Source organism: Callospermophilus lateralis, chromosome 1, assembly GCF_048772815.1.
Source record: "Callospermophilus lateralis isolate mCalLat2 chromosome 1, mCalLat2.hap1, whole genome shotgun sequence".
NCBI lineage: Eukaryota > Metazoa > Chordata > Mammalia > Rodentia > Sciuridae > Callospermophilus > Callospermophilus lateralis.
In genome coordinates, this window is record NC_135305.1 from 147,827,148 (window position 1) to 147,849,292 (window position 22,145).

The following is a 22,145-nucleotide window of genomic DNA, read 5'->3' on the forward strand; positions in this document are numbered from 1 at the left end:
ACCTACAGTGTACCAGACATTTTGCTAAGTAAGCGGGAACACAGATGACTAACATATGGTCTCCTGGAGGGAATTCAATAGTATCTATCAAAATAAAAAAATGCATCTTCATTTTTATGCACAATATTACTTCTAGGAAACGTCTACGGAAATACACACATGAAAAATTATATATACAAGCATGTTCATTTACAGCACTCTAAGACCATAATATTTTAATTCTAAAATGCACATTTTAAAATATTTTAATCCTTCTGAAATTGGGTGCCTCTTACCGTCAAAGCAATCTTAGATTTGATAAAATAATAAAATGAAAAAATGTAACACCCTATAAGTTCAGAAGTAGGAGAAGGGCTAAATACATTTTATAGAATACGGAGCAAAGTTGAAAAGGAACACATAGAATTACATGGGTAACTATGGAGAAGGGTCTATGACATTGCAGTCTTCAAAAGTAAATGACAGGTACAGAAGTTAAAAGCATGGACTCATCCCACCTAAGTTCCAATTCTGGCTGTACCACTTAGCAACTGTCATCATGGCTGTTTCTACTGTGAAATGGGGCATGAAGACAACACCTATTTTATAGGCTTGTTTTGTGAATTACTTGGGAACCTGCATAAAAAAGTGCTTAGCGCAGCATCTGACTCTTGGTAAACACTCAATAATAGTTAGCATTTTTATTAGCGTCATACTTGCAAATGGAAAGTTCTGGAAGGATACAAGACACTCTTATTAGTGGTCCCTAGGTGAGAGGAGTGGGATTGGAAATAGGAGCTGATAGAAGGGGGACTTTCACATTTTAGTTTACATGTTTCTGTACTGTGTGAAAATTTCTCTACTGTGACGATGTGAACAAGGATAAATAAAATGTGGTTCCAAACCCAGAGGAATCCATAAAGCAAAGATGGCAATAGATCTTCAAGGAGACAATAGGGAGGCATGGGATTCTATAGAAGACCAGAAGGCATGTAAGCCAGGTCAAGGAAGGGGACAGGAATCAGGAAAAGTTTCTTGGAGCTGATTATTGACAGCCTAAATTTTCTCAATATATTCAGAAATGTTGAATGTGCTGGCTACATTGGATAAGCCAAGTGATTGCCAAAGACCCAGAATACAATCTCTGGGCTGTTTTTCTATTAGCAGTCCTGACTTGCTCACAAAAGCACTGAGGAAGCCATGAGCTTGGGGTTTTCCTCCCAAACAACTTGAGAGATAAGAAAGAACATAGGAGGGTGGACTCCTTATCTGAGCGCTGCAGATGCTTTGATTCTTAAAGATAGTTTTAAGGCCACGCCTTTCTTAGCTAACTGTGCCCAGGGATAACAGTGAAGCATGAACTCTTGATGCCAAACACCATAACCAATATCCTGAAGATGCTGGGACACCCGGTTATTGGGGTGATGCAGGTGCGCTCTCTCTGGGGATGCCTGATGGAGGAGGCAGATTAAGTGCTGATTTCCTCTGAGGTCCAGTCTCCAGGCTGTGCTACCTAGAGGAATGGGTACCTCTTTCTAATTGGTACAAATGCACCATGTGGACTGGCAATGGTCCTGGTCTCTCTCCGATAGAAACAACTGAACAGAGGACTCAGAGGTCCTTGGTATATAGGGCACTGCTCCACAACAGGGTACACACAGTTACATTCTGGAAAACCACACTGACATCTAGGCTGTTTCTACTTTCAAAAAGGGACCTTTTAGTCTTTATCGAGCTCAGAATTCTTTTTTTTTTAATCATTTTTGTCTATTTATTATTGCCTCATGTGAAAGCAGACCAATGAATTTTCACCGAATTTAGAAGATATGATTGGGATGGTCGGTCTGACCTACAAAGCTCTATTGTGCCCTCAAACTGACTTTGACATCCTCTCAGGGTGATTGCAAAGAGATAAACTCATCCCTGTAACCACTGATGGGAAAGTCTTATCATTTCGTATTAAAATTTCCTGGAACAGAGACACGAACATCGATATCAGCAGTTGGCTCCATGTTGAAGATCACAGAGAGGTCAGACCTCCTGTTGCATGAGTTAAGTTCTGGCGGGGTCCCCTTTGGATCACTTTTTGTGTTATTCATCTTTGCCTGACAATAGTTCACGACTCTCCCCGGTGTCAAAAAGGCCTCTGCTTTCTCTGATTCTCTGTTGATGTGGGCGTCAGACCACAACGTCTCAGGGGTTGTGAAGCCACTTGCCAGGAGGGTTCAAATGATAGGGCATTGCTGTATTAGAGGCATCATGGGCCCACTGGTCCCAGGCTGGAATCAGGGCATGAAAGGAGGCGAAAGATGGGGGAGAGGGCAAGATTGCTCTTTTAACGTCAACTTGCTCTTATGGGGGTTAATCCACCCCTAGGAGACCTGACCCATTCCTGACAGCATCAGTGCATTCATGAGCCCGGGCCCCATGATCTAATTACCTTCTACTAGACCCTGCTACTCAAAGGTTCCACCACCTCGACACCTCTGTGCTGGGAACCAAATTTCTAGCTCATGAATCTTTGGGGGACCAAACCATTTCCAAACCATCACAAGAGACTTGTCCATTTTTTTTCTTGCTAGATGTGCCTGTGTTCTCTCTGCATCTCTGCCATTTGTATGATGGCTGGAGTGTATTGGAAAATAGGAAGACAGGCTTGACCCGGTGGGGCCTTGATGTCCACAGTGAGAATTTTGGATTTTGTGACAAGTCACTGGGAATTCATGGGACAGTTTATCATGTGATAATTGGTATGACAAATCTTACAATATCATAGAATTTGGGCACTGGACTGATGGTAAGAATTCAGCTGGCTATAAAAATAGAGACTTGTGAATTTCGGAAGATTCCACTCTTGTGGTAGAGATCTTAATTTGTAAACTGTCTCATTTTGTGACTTCTGGGGTGTCTGACAAAATTTTATTTCTCGGCCTGAGTGGCAGTTGCTAAAATATCTGCCGGGTAGTCATTCGCCAAGCCACATCTTACTTTGGTGTGGTTTCCTGTATTCCTACTTTATTTTCAGTGAGAAGCCAGAAGACTGATTGGTCTCTCTGGATGGGCAGTTCTGTATTCTGTTTTGCACTTTTATAAATAATAACATCGTGTATCCATGCAACCTGCCCCATTCACATATCCTACGATTAAAATAGTGGGGATAATTCCTAATGAAAATAGAATCACTAGATCCAAGAGTATATACACACCTTCCAAAATTCATAGAAATTATTAAATTTCTTTCCAAAAAAGATCACCACGATGATATTTGGGGTCTCTGGTTCTCACACCCTCATTGATGCTAAGTAAAACGGAACCTCAACATTTTCCTGTGCATTTATGCATTTGTGGATTTGTGAGTGAGGGGGACTAACTTTTCACCGTTGGTCATTCCCTTTATACTTGAGTCAGGCAGGCACGTCTCGTTTTCTTAAGATAAAAATGGAAAGCTACAATTTACTGAGAAATTCCACGGGCAGGTCCTGACTGGCTAGTTCCACTCCTTTTGCTACAGGAATTATTCCAGAATGGGCTTGACTGGAGAATGCAGAATCCATTTTGTCTGCAGGTCTGAAGAGAGAGGCCTGCCTTCTCCTGGAGCCCGGGAGACTCCTCTCATGAAGGAAGTCAACCTGAGAACCAGGAATACGTATAACCGAGAACAGAGCTGAGAGAATCCAAAATAAGCAGAGACAGAGCCTACTGTGATGTGCTGGATCAAGCCAACCTTGAAGGTTGTTTTTGTCTAAAATTTCCCAGTCTCAGAACCAGTGACTTCTCTCATGTTTTTTTGTACTAAGTCAGTTGGATTTTCTGTTGCTTGCAACCAAAGTCCTTCTGACTCAGACTCAGATGAGGTCATATTCATAAACAATAAGGATGCTGTTCTTTTTTTTTCTTCCTTGTTGAATATTAATTATCCGTGCATAGAAAATATGTTTTAGACATAGAGGTCAGACCTCGGTGCTTCTTAAACAGTTGATAAGATTCCGAACAGAAAATGTATTGTAATGAATGCAAATCTATCCCAAAAGTTCAGCTCACACAGATTTATGTCAGGTTTGCATCTAATTATGGAAAATGGGTAACAGGTGATTAATAGGTCATTTCATCCTGTCATGTGCAAAAAGTCATTTTCCTAGTTTGGCTTAGTTATGAACTAAACTGTGAGACTCGGTTTATAATTTTACGGAGATTAGTCAAGTGTAATGATTAAGAACATGGAGTTTAGAATCGAGTGGCCTTGGGCTCCAGTTATTTAGCTTTTCAACTGTGTGACCTTGGACAAATTACTGAATTCCTTTGTGCATTAGTTTCTTCAGAGGTCAAGAGGAGTTAATAGTAGCTCAGTTGGCCCCTTGTATCTGTTGGTTTCATATCTGGGAATTTAACCAACCTTGGATTAAAAATATTGGGGATAAAAAAAATTGTGTCTGGTACTGAACATGTAGAGATTTATTCTCTCTTTTTTCACTATTCCCTAGGCAATACAGTATGACAAGTATTTATAAGGCATTTACACTGTATTAGGTAAGATAAGTAATCTAGAGATGATTAAAGTATAAGGGAAGATGTATGTAGCTTCTGTGCAAATACTATGCCATTTTGTATAAACCATTTGAGCATCTTCAAACCTTGGTATCCTGGCTGGGGAAGGGGGACCCTGGAACTGATTCCCCACAGGTACTGAGAGCTGATGTCCTTGAATCCAGGGTCGCTCAATCAATAGATGGGCAAAGGAAAAGTCACTTCACAGAAGAAGAAATATGAATGGTCAACAAATATATGAAAAAAATGTTCAACATCTCTAGCAACTAGAGAAATGCAAATTAAAAATACACTGAGATTTCATCTCATCCAGTCAGAATGGCCATTTTCAAGAATACAAGTAATAATAAATGTGGGCAAGGATGTGGGGAAAAAGGTACACTCATCTATTGCTGGTGGGACTGCAAATCGGTGCAACCACTCTGGAAAACTGTATGGCGATTCCTCAGAAAACTTGGAATGGATCCACCATTTGACCCAGTATGTACCCCTCCTTGATATAATACCCAAAGGATTAGAAATCAGCACACTGTAGTGACACAGCCACATCAATGTTTATAGCAGCTCAATTCACAACAGTTAATCTATGGAGCCAGCCTAGGTGCCCTTCAACAGATGAATGGATAAAGAAAGTATGGTATTTATACACAATGAAATATTACTCAACCATAAAAAAGATTGGCTTTATGACTTTTGCCAGTAAGTGGATGGATCTGGGGACTATCCTGCTAAGTGAAATAAGCCAATCTCCAAAATCCAAAGTCCAAATGGTCTCTCTGAAATGTAGACACTAATACACAACAAGGGCGGGGGAATTAGACAAAAGGGAATGAAGGGAAGGAGAGGGGATGGGAATAGGAAAGACAGTAGAATAAATCAGACATAACTTTCCTATGTCCATAAATAAATACACGACCAGTGTGACTCCATATTATATATAACCACAAGAATGGAATCTTAATTAGAATAGGTTATACTCCGCATGTGTACAGTATGTCAAAATACACGCTACTGTCAAGTATATCTAAAAAGAACAAAATTTTTAAAAAGAACTAATGTAGGCTAGATAGGAAAAAAAAATCACACACACACACATATGGTTGCTAGCTAGAAAAAACTATATATATATATATATATGCTAATGATAATTGAGTGAGAATACATGTCAAGAATTAGCACAGACAGCAAGCCATAATATTTGTTATTTGTTATCCAGTATTTATTTGTTATTTGTTATCCAGTATTTATTTGTTATTTGTTATCCAGTATTTATTTTAAATTGACTTCTTTGGAGCCAATAAAGGTAAACTTAGAATCGAGTCTGGAGCTAAATAACAAGCCCTACTGATCCGGCCTCTGTCTTTCTTAGTCACCAGGCGTTTGATTGTCTTGTCTGCTTTGGGTATTTCTAAGGAGCAGAGATGTGAATAGTTATCTCTGCATCACTCTTGTGAAATTCAGGCCTGAGCCTTATCTTAAAATGAGCTAGCCCGAAAATTACCCCAGTGATCCGTCAAATATCTAGCTCAAAAGCGGCTGACTGTACTTCAGGGCTTTGTTCTAGTGCCTACAGGTAAGTACGTAATACCTGCCGCAGGTGGGTTCTTGTGAAGGTTAAATGCATGTGCAGCACAAAGTGCTTAGAACAGCCTGACATAAGATCTAAAAAGCGTTAGCTGTGGGTGGGTGGGGGGTGTAGTCAGCGGTACAGCTGCTTGCCTGGCAGTCCTGAGGTACTGGGTTCAGGTCCCCAACACTCACTGCAATAAACAAACAAACAAACAAACAACAACAACAAAAAAAAAACCGCATTAGTTCAGCTTCTGTTTCAGTGTTACTTTGTGTTGTTTTGTTTGGGGGTAAGCATGAGCTCTGTCACTGACCTACATTCCAAGCGCGTTTCTAAACCAGATTCCAAAAACTCAGAAGATACTAAAGAAGAGCCCTTCATTCAAGTGCCTTTCTCCGTTGCTACCAGCAGAGGGCAGCCTAGCCTCAGAGGAGGCCTTGGGGACAGATCACCCAGAAGGTCTGGGTTCTTTGGGTCCCTATCTTGAAATAACTTTTTGCTATAGGTGCTTCATCATCTCTTTCTTTTATTAACTCCTCATGATCGGTGGTAAAGGAATATGTGGGAATGTTTGGGGGTTGCAGAATTTTCATCCAATACCTTGGTTAGCTTTATCTATCCATCCGTCCATCCATCCATGCACTCCACAGATAACCGTGGAAAACCTTCTTCACGCCAGGTACCCGGCTAGGTTTCAGGGACTTAGAGGTGAACAAGATGGACACCATCCCTACCCTCATGGGACCCCAACTCAGTTGGGAAGCCAGATATTAAGTGGTAACCACACCAAGTGTACCCCGCTACTGTGATGATAAGATCTCAAAGGGTAACTACAGCACCATGTGAGCAGGCCAGCGGGAGACACCCCCCCCCCCCCCCCCGCCGTCCTTGAAGGGTTGGCATGTCCAAGAAGGCTTCTCTGAAGAGGTACTTAACATGAGACAGAAGGAGGCCTTGCATCTGACACACAGAAATGGACGTTAGCCAGGTGAAGGGGCCCACGGGAAGAAGAACTTTCACTCATTCAGCCAATAGGTCCCGGATCTGCCTTGTGCAGAGACTTTGCCCTCGGGATGCTGACAGCCTGGGGGAGGAGATGGACAACCAGCAGTTAAAACAATAAAGAAGAGAATGAATTCGTGGTTGGATAAATAAGAAAATTACAGGTAGTGGTTATTAAGTCACAGGTTGTCCCACGAAGAAAATAAAGCAGGGTGATGTGACAGCAGGTGACTAGGGATGAGTGGCTGCTCTAGTTGGAGGCTCAGGCTGGCTTCTCTGAGAGGCTGAGGTCTGGGGCATAAGGAAGAGCCAGCCACGTGAAACCCTGGGGAGGGTGTTCTGGGTAGAGGAAGCACATTTTTTTTTGCCTTGAGGCAAAAATGATCTTGGCATGATGGGAGGGGGCGCAAGAAGGCCAGGTGTGGCCGTAGCAGAGGGGTGAGGGGGAGTCCAGAGTAGGGGAGGAGATCTGAGAAGTGGCCATGGGACTCACCATATAGGGCTTCATGGGCTGTGGTAATTGCATGGGAGATTTTTGGTTGGGTGGGTCAGGTTTCAGTAGAGGAATGATGGGATTCGTTTTTTTTTTTTTTTAAATATGTATATTTTTAGGTGTAGATGGACACACAGTATCTTTATTTATTTTTATGTGGTGCTGAGGATGGAACCCAGTGCCTCACACATGAGAGGCAAGCGCTTTACCATTGAGCTACAGCCCCCGGGGTCCCCCCACTTAGGTTTCGAGGACACCCTGGCTGTTGCATGGAGCATGAATGGGAACAGAGAATGGGTTAGGTAGAACAATGGTCTTCCAAAGACAGCCCCATACGAATTCCTGAAAACTGTGAATATACTAGGTTACATAGCAAGAGAGAATTAAGGGAACAGATGGAATTCAGATTGCTAATTAGCAGACTTTAAATATGGAGATCATGCTGGGTTATCCAAGATGGGCCCAGTGTAATGTCAGGGGTCTTTGAATAAGGAAGTGGGAGAGAAAGGTGTCAGAACAAGAGAGGTCTGGTGTGACAGCTAAGTGGCCATTGCTGACCTTGAAGACGGAAGGGGGTCATGAGCCATGGAATGCAGGTAGTCTCTAGAAGGTAGAAAAGGTAAGAAAGGGGATTCTCCCAAAGAGCCTCCAGAAAGGACTCCAGCCCTGCCGCCATCTTGATTTTGGCCCACTGGGATCCACTTGAAACTTCTGACCTCCAGAACTATAAGATAATAAACGTGAGCTGAGTCACTCTGTAACATTCGTAACACCGTCAATCTGATACAGGAGCCCGAGTCTCATAGTTTAGATAAGCTTTGGTAATGGTTCAAGAAATATGGCTTCTCTTCCATGCCGTTCACCAGGCTGTGGCAGGACTGGACTTCTTATGAGTTTCCCCCCAATACTTCACTCCAAAGCACAACCGGTTCCCATTCACGGGATTCCATGTCACCTTCAGGGAGGAGGCAGAGATGAACACGTGGTGGCAGTGTCAGGAGATGACAGCTTGGGAACAAATAGCAGTGCTTGCCAGTGGACCGGTGTGTGGGTGAGACCTGGGCAAGTCGGCACTTAGGCAGGAAGAGGTGAACATTTTGTCCTGGGTCCTGCCGACCTGCTGGGCGCTCCTCTGAGGACGGGAGCGGGTACCTCAGATGACTTGCAGATGCCCCACGCAGGCAACGCAGAGAGGAACTTCCAACGTCCCTCTTCCGACCTCTGATAATGACTCTCTGCTGCAACCGATCCATCTATTGCAAAGAGAATTCCTTCTTTCTGAGGCTTCTCCAGCCATGAGGGGTGATGCCAGAGCAGCGTTTTTGCCTGTTAAGGGATTTATTTCAAAACCGAAATGAAAAAATGTCTGGGTTCAGGGATCTGATTCCAAGGATAATCCCCAGGCTCAAATATTCCATGTCCGTGAGTATTTTTTAAGGGTTGGTGGTAACTTGACAAATGTGGATGCTATTTTAGAAGATTTTTCTTTCTTTCTTTTTCTTTTTCCCCTGGGGGGGCAGAGGGTAGGTAACCGGTGGCCCTAGACTGTCTTTTATATTTAGAAGCCTGGATCTAGGGTTACGTATCAAGATTCATGCGTGGTGCCGTTCTGCTGAATGCAGCTGTCTTCCTGTAGGCCAAAGATAATTTGCTGATCCAGGAGCTGAGGCCAGCGATTTTATGTCTGCATCTGCTTCTGCCCATAACTTGTGGGCAGAGACGGGGCAGCCTCAAGAGCTGCAGCTCTCTGAGCCAGGGGATGCCAACGGCAGTGAGACAGGCATTTGTTTCCTGAACCTTCCCCGCCTTCACCTACTGCTGGTGCTCTGTCTTGCCAAGTGACTGTGTGGTACTCTGGTCATCCTGTCTTGTCATTTTGGTGTGGCCTTCAGATGGTGTGTGTGTGTGTGCCTGTTCCCCCTCTTTAGACGGTGGGCAGCCTCTCCAGGGGTCCCTCTTCGTGGTACTGAGATTTCCAAAGCCTCCCCCAGCTTCTGTGACTGAGCAGGTGCCCCACCAGTGTTGGTCAGAGGAGGAAGGAGTGGACGGTGATGACACGAGAGGGACATGGAAAAGCCACTCGATCCCAGGAGTCCTGTATATGGAAGGCGTAGTTGGGAGCAGAATGGCTCATGTGGACAGTGGTTGTTTTTCTGCCAGGATCTGTCCTTCCTTCTGGTAAAAGCACTTTGGTTCTCTTCTGGGAAACCACCCTGCCCACACCTTCCATCCGTAAAGATTGCATCGGGCTAGCCTTGCACTCAGCTCCAGGGCTTGACCACTGTCCATGGGAGTGGACAAGTAGGGTGCTGAGTACCCCTGGCCACAGCAGCAATTTGTATTGTTTTGGGGACCACATCTGTTCGTAAATGGCTGTGTCCTATCTCAGATGAATTGTGCAATATTTTGGATGAAACCAGAATTTTTCTTCCTGTAGTTACTAAAGGAATGTTTTATTTCCACAGGTGCTCCTAAGTGGGTAGGAAGAAGTTCAACTCTATGGGCAGCCATCTCGTCACCGTGAAACCCAAACCAACTCATTAGGCTGGGACCGAGAATTGCACAGGGAAGAGCTGTTATTAACAGTGAGCCCCCAGATCTAGCCATACCAGAAGCTATTCTCCCAGAATTCTCAGTTATGTCAACAGTAAACTCGGGCTGGGGCTGTAGCTCAGTGTTAGAGCCACTTGCCTAGCACATGTGAGGCACTGGGTTTGATCCTCAGCACCACACAAAAAATAAATAAATAAAGGTATTGTGTCCATCTACAACCACGTATATACACTATCCCACTCCTCGGTATTTAGCCTGAAGAATTAAAGTCGGCATATTGGAGCAATCCACGCATACCCCACTTCGTGGCAGCACGATTCACAATAGCCAAACTATGGAGTCAGCCTAGGTGTCCATCAACTGATGAATGGATCAAATACATCTGGTATATATACACACAATGGAGTTTTATTCAGCCAAAAAGAAAAATGAAATGATGTCATTTGCAGAAAAATGGGATGGAACCTGAGACGGTTATGTTAAGGGAAATAAGCCAAACTCAGAAGGTCAAGGTCACAGGTTTTTCTCTCGTAGGCGGAAGATAGAGAGGAGGAAGAAAATGAAAGGTGGGGGTGGGGGTGTCTCATGAAGATCAAAGATGATCAGTAAAATAGGGGAAAGGGATGGGGGGAGGGGAAGGGATAAGGAAAGGCTGGGAGTGATATTGGCCCAAGCACCATACATCATATTGTGTGCCTGTGTGACTGTGTGACAAATCCCCTCATGATGTACAACTATCATGCACCAGTAAATATATGGACCCCAGGGCTATTTTATGCCCTGAGTTATCTGAGCATGGATGCCCCGTTCAGCCCCCGTCCCCTGGCCTCTCTGTGGCCTTCTCCATGGAAGTACACTGGGGTGGGGGAGCCACATTTTGGTTCTGGAAATCTCCAGAAGGATGGGAGCCCCCCAGGAAACACAATTCACTCACCATGATAAACACGCTTTACTTAAAACCGTTTTTATTCTGCCTCTCAGCAACACTTTTCATTGAATTTGAGGAAAAGACCAGGGACCCGAACACATACAAACAAACAACCAGATATTACAGACAGAAATGAGGATCCGGTCTCCTGGAATGGTGCGTCCCTGTGTGCCGAGAACCCCTGTCCCTGACACAGCGTCCTCCGGGGACCCGAGCTGGCTCATAATGGGCCTGTGGGTGGGATGACGGCTAGAAATGGGTGTCCATTCACTTTTATTTATTTATTTTTGTCAGGGCTCAGTATTTTAGCCAATGCCCGAGATTCACAGTCATCTAAGAATCACGACTTGTATTGGTAAAACACTTAGCATTCCCCCCGGGAACACACCTATTGTGACAATTAATTTTCATAACACGGTGAGGAAAGTAGGCAGGTGTTCTTATCTGCATTTTCCAGAGGAAGAAACTGGAGGCAGAGAGAACCCCAGAAACTTGCCCGACATCAGCTTGCATAGCTAGTTAGTGGCAAGAAAGAAAAAAAAGGCACTGGAACAGATATAGTTTGACTTTTAGTTTCTTATTCTTTCCATGAAAATTCACTGCTTTTTCTTCTGCTCTGGAAAACTCATTATCACTGTGTTTCTAATGTTCGTTTTTGAAATTTGCTACATATCTATAAATATGAATTTATTTGAACAGAAATGACATAACACGTCCATCTCTGCAGAGCCACAAATGGAAGGTAGTAAATAAAGTATCTAACACGAAAATAAAACAATACCATTGAGCTCCATCCAGACAGCAGACCCAACCCCAAGGGCAGCTCCTTCGTTGTTAAAACAGCACAAAGAACCATGGGGTCAGGAAGGTGTCAAGGACCCACTGGCACAAAATCGAGACTTGCTCCTGGCTGTGTCAGGATTGAGAAAGAAGAGAAAAGGGGGAACATTCTCTGCAATATTACTTAACAGTATGTCTATCAACTGCGTGGAAACCAGCCTGGGCGCCACCCGTGGTACACGCCTTCTCTCTGTGTTCCAACAGGCAGAATCATGGTGTCACAAAGCCAGTCCCAGCTGGGCGCGGGGCACACGCCTGTCATCCCGGTGACTCAGGAGGCTGAGGCAGGAGGATCGCAAGTTCAAAGCCAGCCTCAGCAACTTATGAGGCCCTCGGCGACTCAGTGAGACCCTGTCTCAAAATAAATAAATAGATAAACAAACAAGACAAAGCCAGCGCACTCCCACCTTAGGGGTTTGCGGACAGAAAAGAAATACGAGGGGGTGGCATAGCTGGGTGGCATTCCGGAAAACCAAGGAGCTTGCCTGCCACCTCTAAAAAAATGGAAAGAACAAGCACACACACATTCAACTGCATTAGACAACTTTAAACATGCCGCAGAGGCCCCAGCATCCACCGCGCTTTCTGGAAACTTCCTACTCCCCCCAGTTCAGACCTCCCCGCCCCTGTGAAAGGAGGCGTCTGGAGACCATCTTGGGGGAGGAGGCATGGACACAGAGCTCGGCTCCACTCAGAATGGAGCCTTCTTTTCTTCTTCTTCCTCTTGTTTTTATACTAATCGGGGACATTGGCTGATGTGGCCGTGCTGCTTGGGTTGCTGAATCTTGGACTTTTGTTGTTGGTTGGCCAGGGACCTGCCTCTGGAGAGTCCTGGAGGAAGGCATCTCACAGTCCAAAGTCGGGGATCCATCCCTCAGTGTCTTTGGGGAAGGGGGGTGTGCAGATGAGGACCATCCTCCACGCTGGCGGCTGCAGCAGGCTTCTCAGGAGCTGTGAGGTACAGACAGACAGTGAGACACACAGACAGACAGGCAGACCCACAACTCGGTGGCCGGCTTCCTTGGCTTGCGGTCTGCCTCACTTAAGGGAGATCCGTCTGGGTAAACAGATGCTGAGAAGGACGAGCAGGTCCGCGTGCTTTGGACCCTGAGCAGAGGATTCCTTTTGAGAAATATTTAACATTTGGAAAGTCTGTTTTATGGTCCACGTGGCACATGGAAAAAGCTGAATGACACAGATGCCACCAAATGCCTCCAGCATGTCTGAATCCCATTCTCCTTTCCAACCGAGAGTGCTGCTGCTAGAAGTTCTGGGGGCCTCTACAGCCATTTTTTTCCTCTGCATTTAAATCCAGAAATATGCAGTTGGAAATTATATATTCATTGTGTGTGTGTGTGTGTGTGTGTGTGTGTGTGTGTGTGTGTTTACTTAATGGGCTCATGCTGTATACAGTTGTCCCTCAGTATCCTTGGATGGTTGGTTCCAGACTCCCAAGGATATAAAAATCCACAGATGCTCAAGTCTTTTATAGAAAATGGAACATCCTAACATACTTTCAATCATCTGCGGGTTACTTATACTATCTAGTACAATGTAACTGCCGTGTAAGTAGATGTTACACTGTTTTGTTTAGGGAATAATAACAAGAAAAAAGTCTATGCATGCTCAGTACAGATGCAATTTAAAAAGTAATTTGTTTCCCCTGCTGTTGGTTGAATCATCAGATGCAGAGCCCACAGAGATAGAAGGCTTACTGTATGCTTTTCTGCAATTTTTTTGTTTACTTGTTAATTTATTCGATAAACAATTACACGATGGGCATCACTTTCAGTACTGGTGATTATTTTAAAAAATATATATATATATATATTAGTTGTAGGTGGACACAGTACCTTTATTTTTATGTGGTGCTGAAGATCACACCCATGGCCTCATGTTCTCCCACTGAATCACAACCCCAGCCCCCACTGACCCTTTTAATACCTGACAACCACACAGTAGAGAGTGTCAGACAGTGATTTATGCAATTGAATCTTTCCAGCTCCAGAAGATAGGTACTGTTATTATCCCCATTTTATGCAAGAGACAACTGAGGCACAGATGGGTTAAAAGACGTGCCCAAGGACCCTGGATTGAAACTCTAGCGCTCTAGCTTCAAAGCAGGCATCCTTAAGGGCTGTGGTCTATAATTATGGGAAATGACAGAAATGAAAACATTCCTGGGTTTTTCATCCCAGTATGGGGAACCAGGGAGTGGTAAATGCTAGGAAGAAAAGTAAAATTGGATAAAGCTAAGGTAATAGCTGAGCAACCATCTGAGGAAGAGATGGTATGTGCTGCATGGATGTGAATAAAGAGAGTTTCAGGCTGAGGCAAGAGCAAGTGCAAAGGCCCCGGGGCAGGAACATATTTGAACTCCTCCAACAGAAGAATCCACTATGGCATGATGGGGAGAGTGCCACAAGATGGGACAGAGAGACAGCAAACCGATCATGCAGGGCCTTGTAAAGTTATAGTAGGACAGATGTTTTCATGTTTAAACGAAGTGTAGTATCCCATCCTGAGAATAAGCTGCTACTTACGTAAACGTCCCACAAATACACATTTAGATTGTTTCAAGGTTTCCCTTATTTCAAACCAAGCTGCCGTGAACTCATTGCATATCTATGTTTCATAACACAGGCTGCATGTTAGAATTCCTTGGTGAGCCTAAAACCCGCTGGTGCCCGGTCCTGTCACGGGAGATTCTAATAAAATTTTCCCTAGGGTGGGCTCTGGGCTTCAGAATTTTTAAAAAGCCCCCCAGGTGATTCTGATGTGTAGCCGGGGTGCAGAATTACTGTTTCACGTGCATTTGTGTGCACCTGTATCCAGGGTGGATTTTGAGAAGTGGAATTGCTGGGTTGGCAGGCACGTGGATTTTAAAGTTTAATAAGTATCATTGTCCTTTGGAATCCAAGGAGGATTGGTTCCAGGACCCACCCTGGCCACCCAAATCCACAGAAGCTCATGTTCTTTATATAAAATGGCAGAGTATCTGCATAGCCCTTTTGCACATCCTAGATCCCCTCTAGACCACTCATAATCCCTAATGCAATGTAGATCCTGTGTAAATCGTTGCTATACTTTATTGTTTAGGGATCAATGACAAAAAAAAATCTGAATACAGATGCAAATTTGTGACTGGTAGAATCCACGGGTGTGAAACCTACGATACAGAGTGCTGACTACACATCCAAGTTGACTTGCCAGAGACTGTCCCATTCACTCCTCCACCAATGGTATTGTTTCCATTTTTTGCACCCTGCCAACACAGACATTATCCATCTTTTTAATTGTTTCAATCTGGCAGACAGAATCACACAGTATTTCATTATTGCTTGAATTTGTGCTTCCCCCCTGGCTAGTGAGAGGGACCATCTTTTTTCATGTTTATTCTGATTTCTTCCCCAACATCCCATAAGCTTATGTGCCCCTCACATTTAAAAAATTCTTTCTCTGCTGGCAACTTAGTTCTGACTTATGTCTCCCTCAATTTATCTGAGCCAACAAAGTCCCTTCTGACCTGGGGAAATGGGTGATATCCTCACTTTTCATTACAGAATCACAAAAATTCTCCAAAGACACATCTGGGTAGAAACAACTCCCGGGAAACCTTGCCCTCGCCCATAGTACAGGAAAGAAGATGGATTTTATTTATTTATTTTTTTGCAAAAAGTCCACGTTCTTGCTTTAGGCCTACCTTGACATACTTCCCTCCCATCTAGATGTTTTGAGGCCAGAGAATTACATTCATGTCAGTGCGTTTATGAGAGAGATGCTTTCCTGGTGAAGAATGGATTAGTAGCTCCTCACTCCATGTCCCTATTAATGGGACACAATCTTGGGACCCTTAGCGCTCCCCCAAGGTCAAGTTCTTCCTTAATAGAAACCTTGGAACGTAAAGCGTCCTAAGGTGAAGAGTAACATTCGAGCACTTTTAATGCATGGTTGGATGTGTACCTGGCTATTTAGATATAGCGGAGACCACTCAGAGATGCGAATTCAGTGGCTCACCTTGTATATGCATTTAGCTTATGGCAAGTCAACTATTTATGTCATTCAAAAAGAAAAAAGCACCGGGCATGGTGTGGCATAGACAGGCCTGTAATCCCAATGACGTGGGAGGCTGAGCCAGCAGGATTGCAAGTTCATAGTCAGCCTCAGCAACTTAGCAAGGCTCCAAGCAACTTAGTAAGAGAGCTGTTTCCAAATAAAAACATTAAAAAGGGCTGGGGATGTGGCTCAGTGGTAAAGTGCCCTTGGGTTCAATCCCTGATACTAACAAAACAAAACAAAACAAACAACAACAACCAAAAACACTCGCCCCCCCGCCCTCAACAAAAACAAAAACATTCTCGCTGCCACTCTGCTCCATGGTCAAGAGCCTGGAACATGGTTTCAGGTCTTAAGACACCTGCAAAAAGACGAAGCTCCACTGTACACTCCCAGATGGTCACTGGGTCATCTGAGCGTATCATACTTATGGCTGAGAACACTTGTCTCCCTTGCACCCAAACTTGGTCATGGTTAACTGGCTATGCCACTAAGGAAGTCCCAGTGAATTTCATAGGACATCAAGACAAGTGACCAGGAACATGTCCACAAGGAAGGAGGAAGAGGAAACTACTAACTTCCTAGGAAAAGAACAAGAACAGAGGATTCTAGCAGGCAGCTTCGGTGTCATAGTGTGAGACAATAAGGACTATATATTTGGTCCCTGATTCTGGATCCTAAGACAGAGTTCCCAATGCTCTTGTAGATCCGGGTGCTAAGAGGATCTTTCGTTCCAGATTTGCTCTTTGACTCAAGTTTCTGACACAGAGTTTCTAGAGCTCTTAGAGTTTTCTGGGCTTCAGGAGTATCTTTTGTCCTAAAAAGTGACTCTTGGTGGGCGCTGGGTAGACTCGGATGGGGGCTGGTTGCCAGGGGAACACAGCATAGAGTTAGAAGTTTGGAATATTCAGCCTGACCTCCTCACCCCAATTTCCTGGGAGGGGTAAAGGGATGAAGGGTTAATTGACCATCAAGGCCCATGATGCAATCAATCATGCCTACATAATGAAGCTTCCATAAAACTCCCCAGAGACAGGTTTCTAATAGGTCCCACACTGCTGGACCTGTGCCTGGAGGGTGCAGCTCAGAGAAGGACGGAACCTCTGAACCCCTTCCTGCATCCCCTGCCCTATGCATTTCTTCTGATGTTCATCTACATCCTTGGGATAAACTTTATAATAAATGAGTAAATATGAGTAAGTGTTTCCCTGAATTCTGTGAATCCTCCCAGCAAGTTAACAGAATCTGAAGAAGGGGTTTGGGAAACTGCTAATTTATACCTGATTGGTCCGAAGCACAGGTCATAGCCTGGGGCTTATGATTGGCATCTGACATAGGGGAAGTCTCGCGAGAATGAGCCTCAGCTGGTGGGATCTGACCCTAACTCCCGCAGTGCCTGGTTTAGGAGGGGCGTCAGAATTCATTAGGACTGGTGAGAGAGAGGGCCACCATATGTGGAAATTTCACCTGTGCAATTCATCATTTCACTCTACCCAGCAACTCAAGGGCAGAAAATTTTTTTTTTTCTGATTTGGGGAAGACTAATTTTTCTGATTCCATTTGGACCAGAACACTTCTATCAACACAGTGTTCAAGTCAAACTTATTGAACATTTTGACTCAAGTGATTCTCAGATCTTATGAATTGGATGACACCAAACCCTATCTTTCTTTGCCCAACTACTACGTGGCTGGGATAGATATCCTGTAAAATTAGAATGAATGAGACCTTCTGAAGAATCTGGGTAAAGACTACCAGAATCTGAGGCTATTCCAAAAAAGCTACTCCCTGGAATTTCAACCACTTGGGGTTTCAATCTGTTCTTCAACAGGTGGGACGTTGAGGATAAAGACAAATATTTTGAAAGGCGAGGACTAAAAAGCAGTTTACATTTTTGAATGAAACTTAGACACACATTAATGGCTTTTTATCTGATCTCAAGACTTGTTCTTTTTGATAACATGGAAGGAAAAGTATTTAAAAGGAATGTGAGGTGGTGCACACCTGTAGTCCCACTGACTCCAGACTTTTTTAAAAAAATTCTTTTCTTTTCCTTTCTTTCTTTCTTTCTTTCTTTCTTTCTTTCTTTCTTTCTTTCTTCTTTTCTTCCTTCCTTCCTTCCTTCCTTCCTTCCTTCCTTCCTTCTTTCCTTCCTTCCTTCCTTCCTTCTTTCCTTCCTTCTTTCCTTCCTTCCTTTCTTCCTTCCTTCCTTTCTTTCTTTCTTTTATATAGGGCCTCATAATTTGTCCAGGCTGGCCTCAAACTTGCTAGCCTCCTGCCTCAGCCTCTGAGTAACTGGAATTATAGGCACGAGCCACCATATCTGGGAATTGGTGTCCTTTGAAGTCAGATTTCCCCAACCCTCTGTGGAAGTCCTTGCTGCCTTTAGGTTGTTCCAACAGCACCTCCTCTGGGGGCATCTGCTCGGTGGTAACCCTATTCCCCTCCTTGGCATTGACTTGGAACAAATTGGGAGGATGAGTTTGCTGATGTAAATGAAAACTGACCCCAGTGTTAACAGCTACCATGGTAGGTGTGGGCTTCCTTTTGAACGTGGGAGAGGAAATTTGCTAGGACTTGGCAAAGAGGGTTCTGCTAACTACCAGTGTCTGAATCTCCAGGGTGGTGTGAAGAGCTGAAAAGATGCGGATTCCTGGGATTCACGTCTTATTTTAGTGAGCTGGAATTTTTTTTCTTTTTTTGGTGTGAGGGAGGTACCAGGGATTGAACTCAGGGGCCCTCGACCACTGAGCCCCATCCCCAGCCCTATTTTGTGTTTTCTTTAGACACAGGGTCTCACTGAGTGGCTTAGTACCTCGCTGTTGCTGAGGCTGGCTTTGAACTCTAGATGCTCCTGCCTCAGCCTCCTGAGCTGCTGGGATAACAGGTGCGGGCCACCGCGCCTGGCTGAGCTGGAATCTTTTGAAGGTGGGTTTGGATGAGGACTTCTAAACCTTCCAGATCATTCTTCTGCAGTGTAAGGGTTGGGAACTCTTTCTTAGTGGCTATACATTGCCATTCAATTCCTCTAGTAAACTAGGGCTGGGGAATTTTTATTCCAAAGGATTATTGAGAAATTGGCTATATTTTTCATCTTTATAGGAAAATAGAATTGATTTCATTTTCTAAGGATTAGTCCCTTATTGTCTTTCTCTGTCATTTTTTTCTTTATTTGTCTGCCTCATTCTTTTACTCCCGCCCCCTCCTACTCTTTCTGCCTCTTCTCCCTGCGTCAGTCTGTCTTTTCTGTGTGTGTCTGTCTCTCTCTTGCACACACATGACAAACACTTTAAATTCGAGTTTCTCCATGGGATTCTAACTCTGAAAACTTTTTTTTTTGTTGTTCTCTTTTTAACATGGAGGGAAAAATATTTTAAAATAATCTGAGGTGGTGCACACCTGTAATCCCACTGACTCTGGAGGCTGAGACTGGAAGACCGCAAGTTCAAGGCCAGCCTCAGCAACTTAGTGAGATTCTGTCTCAAAATGAAACAAAACAAAACAAAACAAAAGGAACTGGGAATATATCTCAGTAGTAGAGCACCCTGGGTTTAATCCCCAGAACCAAAAAAGGAATATGAATTTATAGATAGGGAAATAATTCTGTTTTTATTTAATAGGGAAATAGAGTCATAGAGAATTTAATAACTTGCTCATATGGTCTGTGCGTTGGAACTAGGATTTGAATCTTGCTAAAACTGATGCTAAAGTCTAGGCTCTAACCATTGGAAGACACTGCCCCCTTAGGAAGAAGGAATGAGAAATCACCTTTCTCTCATACTTCGTATTCCTAAGTAAGCAAGCTTCAATCACAAGTGTATACACATCCAGAAAGAAACATAAGAGGAACAAAGACAGTCCCTATCTAGGAAGACTTCTGTGCTCCTTACAAAACTTCTTAGACAATGTCTCATGGTAACTAATCTTTGAAAGCCAAATTGTCCACCACTGATTGCCAACTAAATACAAAGTAGTTAGTACCCAGGCTGTAACACTATGAATTTGCAGTCAACATCCAAAAATCAGAAGAGCTTATACAAAAGCCCAAATCTCTTAACACCTCAGAACATGATCCACATTATCCATAATGTTGGTGACAGTAGTAATAATGGGCTTCATGAATGGTCAGCATTTTTAGTGTACCACTTAAGAAACAGCAGCAAACTCCACAAATTCTGTGGGTCAATCTAATTAACTTTTACACTAGCTTTATGAAATGAAATGGGTACTATTACAACCCCCATTAGGCAGATGAGAAAACTGAGGTTAGGAGAAGTTGAACAAATGGCTGAAGGTGAGTCAATGCTAAGCGAGGGCCTGGGCTCAGGCTGATCTGCACCATTGATCCTGTACTCCATGATGCACATGTGTGCACGTGCACACACACACACACACACACACACACACACACACCATGTTGTGCCTTCTTTAAAGGATAAAGTCGGGAGTGTCCACAACTGTTTCCCAACTGTCTTCCTCTTCGTGGGCCCATATCATAAACTTTCAATCAATTAGACCCTATTGACATCCATGCCATCAAAGCAAGAAGCCTTGAGTTTCCTGTGTCCGTGTCCTTTTCTCCCTTTTGGGGACAGAGCCACCTATTTTTTTCACTTGGGACAGTTTTTGTCTTGATGTCACCCCCTCCATCTGGCCACTGACTGCTCCTGTTTCTGGCATGTCCGGTAGGAAGTTGGTCCACTGTGACACCTGCTGCTCTCTTGGTCGCCAAGGTCAAGCTGGCTGATCTGGCGGGATGAAGGATGCCTACTTCCTCCCTCACCCACCCAGATGAGCTTCTTTAGTCAACTGAGCCAAGGAATCGCCCTGCCCAGCTCAAGGGGCAAAGTGCATGGGTCAAGGGTATAGGAAGAGTTAGTTGTACTGCTCCGGCAGAAACCTAAAGAATTTCTCGGCATTCTTATCTGTATCACCAGAGTTTACCCAGCTAGACACAGATGGATGTGGACTTGTGATTTCTGGGTCTGGTTGTCCATCATACCCCCTCGTCCTCTGTCAGAGCTCTAGTGGAAAGGGTCATTGATTCTAGCAGATGGAGCTGATCTCAGCTAACTGAAGAAATCAGAAGAAACGTGTCCCAATTAACAGCCTCCGTCTCTTTATGAGATCAGGGCTCATCCCTGATACCCAAACCACGCGATAGTTCTTCTGGCCCTTCAACTTAAGAATCATTGGGCTAGTTGAAGGCCACATCACACAGGGAATCATCTTACAGATCATGTGGTAATGCAAATCAAAGAGTGCTCCGAAATACACCATGAACTCCCAGGCATTTCCCACCCTGTCACGGTTAGATGGGACTGTGTGACTGGTTTTCTTTGTCTAATGGTGCGCCTAAGTGACATTTGTGACTCCCAGACTCCTGCCACGAAAAGTCCCCGAGATTCTCTGATCTTCCTCCTTCTCCCTGTCTCAGCCCGAGGATACACCCTGTTCTAGATCAGAGGCCCACAGACAAGATATCTTATTTTTATAAATGAAATTTTAGTGGAACACGGCCTTTCGCTAATTTGCATATTGCACTTGCTCATTTGCATATCGCCCAAGGCTCCTCTTGTGTTAGGATGGCAGACTCAAATGGTTGTGTCGAGACAGTGATTGGGACCATAAAGCCTGCCAGGCCTAAAATATTTAATACCTAGCCCTTTGTAGATAATATTTGTCGACCCCTTGTTCTGGAAAACCCCAGTTCTAGGACCCACCCCAAGATGTGGCGAGACTCAAGAGAGAGGCTGGGATTGCAAAGGGTGAAATTTATTAGGGTTCTTGCTGACGGAAGCATCATCCTGGGTGGCAGCAAGAGAGTTGAATTCTCACAATTTGGTCAGAAAGAGGGTGTATGGGTTAGGACAAAACGGACTCCAACCTGGCTAGAATGTATCTGGTTCATCTTAAGATCAAAGATTCAGGTGCATCCTTGGAGCCAGAATCTGGTTTTAAAGCTCCCACATACCACTCAGATGGCTTGGTCTGTTTATAGTTGCTGGGAAATTACGCAGAACAAACGACTAGCATTATTCTGGGCAATCGTGGTGGTTACAACTCAAAAAGACAGTGGTCATGACAAGCTGACTCCAGTCACCCACCTCTCGAGGTAGGATAGCTGCAGGGTGGTGGAGCTGGGTCATCCTGGGCCCTGAATGACTGTGTGGAGGAGA

General features: G+C 44.2%; 1 protein-coding gene and 1 long non-coding RNA gene across 3 annotated transcripts in view; one reads left to right on the top strand and one right to left on the bottom strand.

The window, feature by feature from the left end:
* The first annotated feature begins 8,637 nt into the window (after positions 1–8,637).
* On the top strand, positions 8,638–10,347 carry LOC143637937 (uncharacterized). The gene is made up of 3 exons (XR_013154527.1): positions 8,638–9,011; positions 9,226–9,767; positions 10,055–10,347. It is a non-coding gene; the product is annotated as an uncharacterized LOC143637937 (long non-coding RNA).
* Positions 10,348–11,109: 762 nt separating this feature from the next.
* The window catches only part of Tmem233 (transmembrane protein 233), a 35,439-nt gene continuing 24,403 nt past the window's right edge, over positions 11,110–22,145 (bottom strand). For both annotated transcript variants that reach the window (XM_077105286.1, XM_077105283.1), the window contains one exon: positions 11,110–12,861. In XM_077105286.1, the coding sequence (XP_076961401.1) occupies positions 12,757–12,861 (105 nt within the window). In that variant the 3' untranslated portion in view covers positions 11,110–12,756. The remainder of the gene's footprint in view (positions 12,862–22,145) is intronic.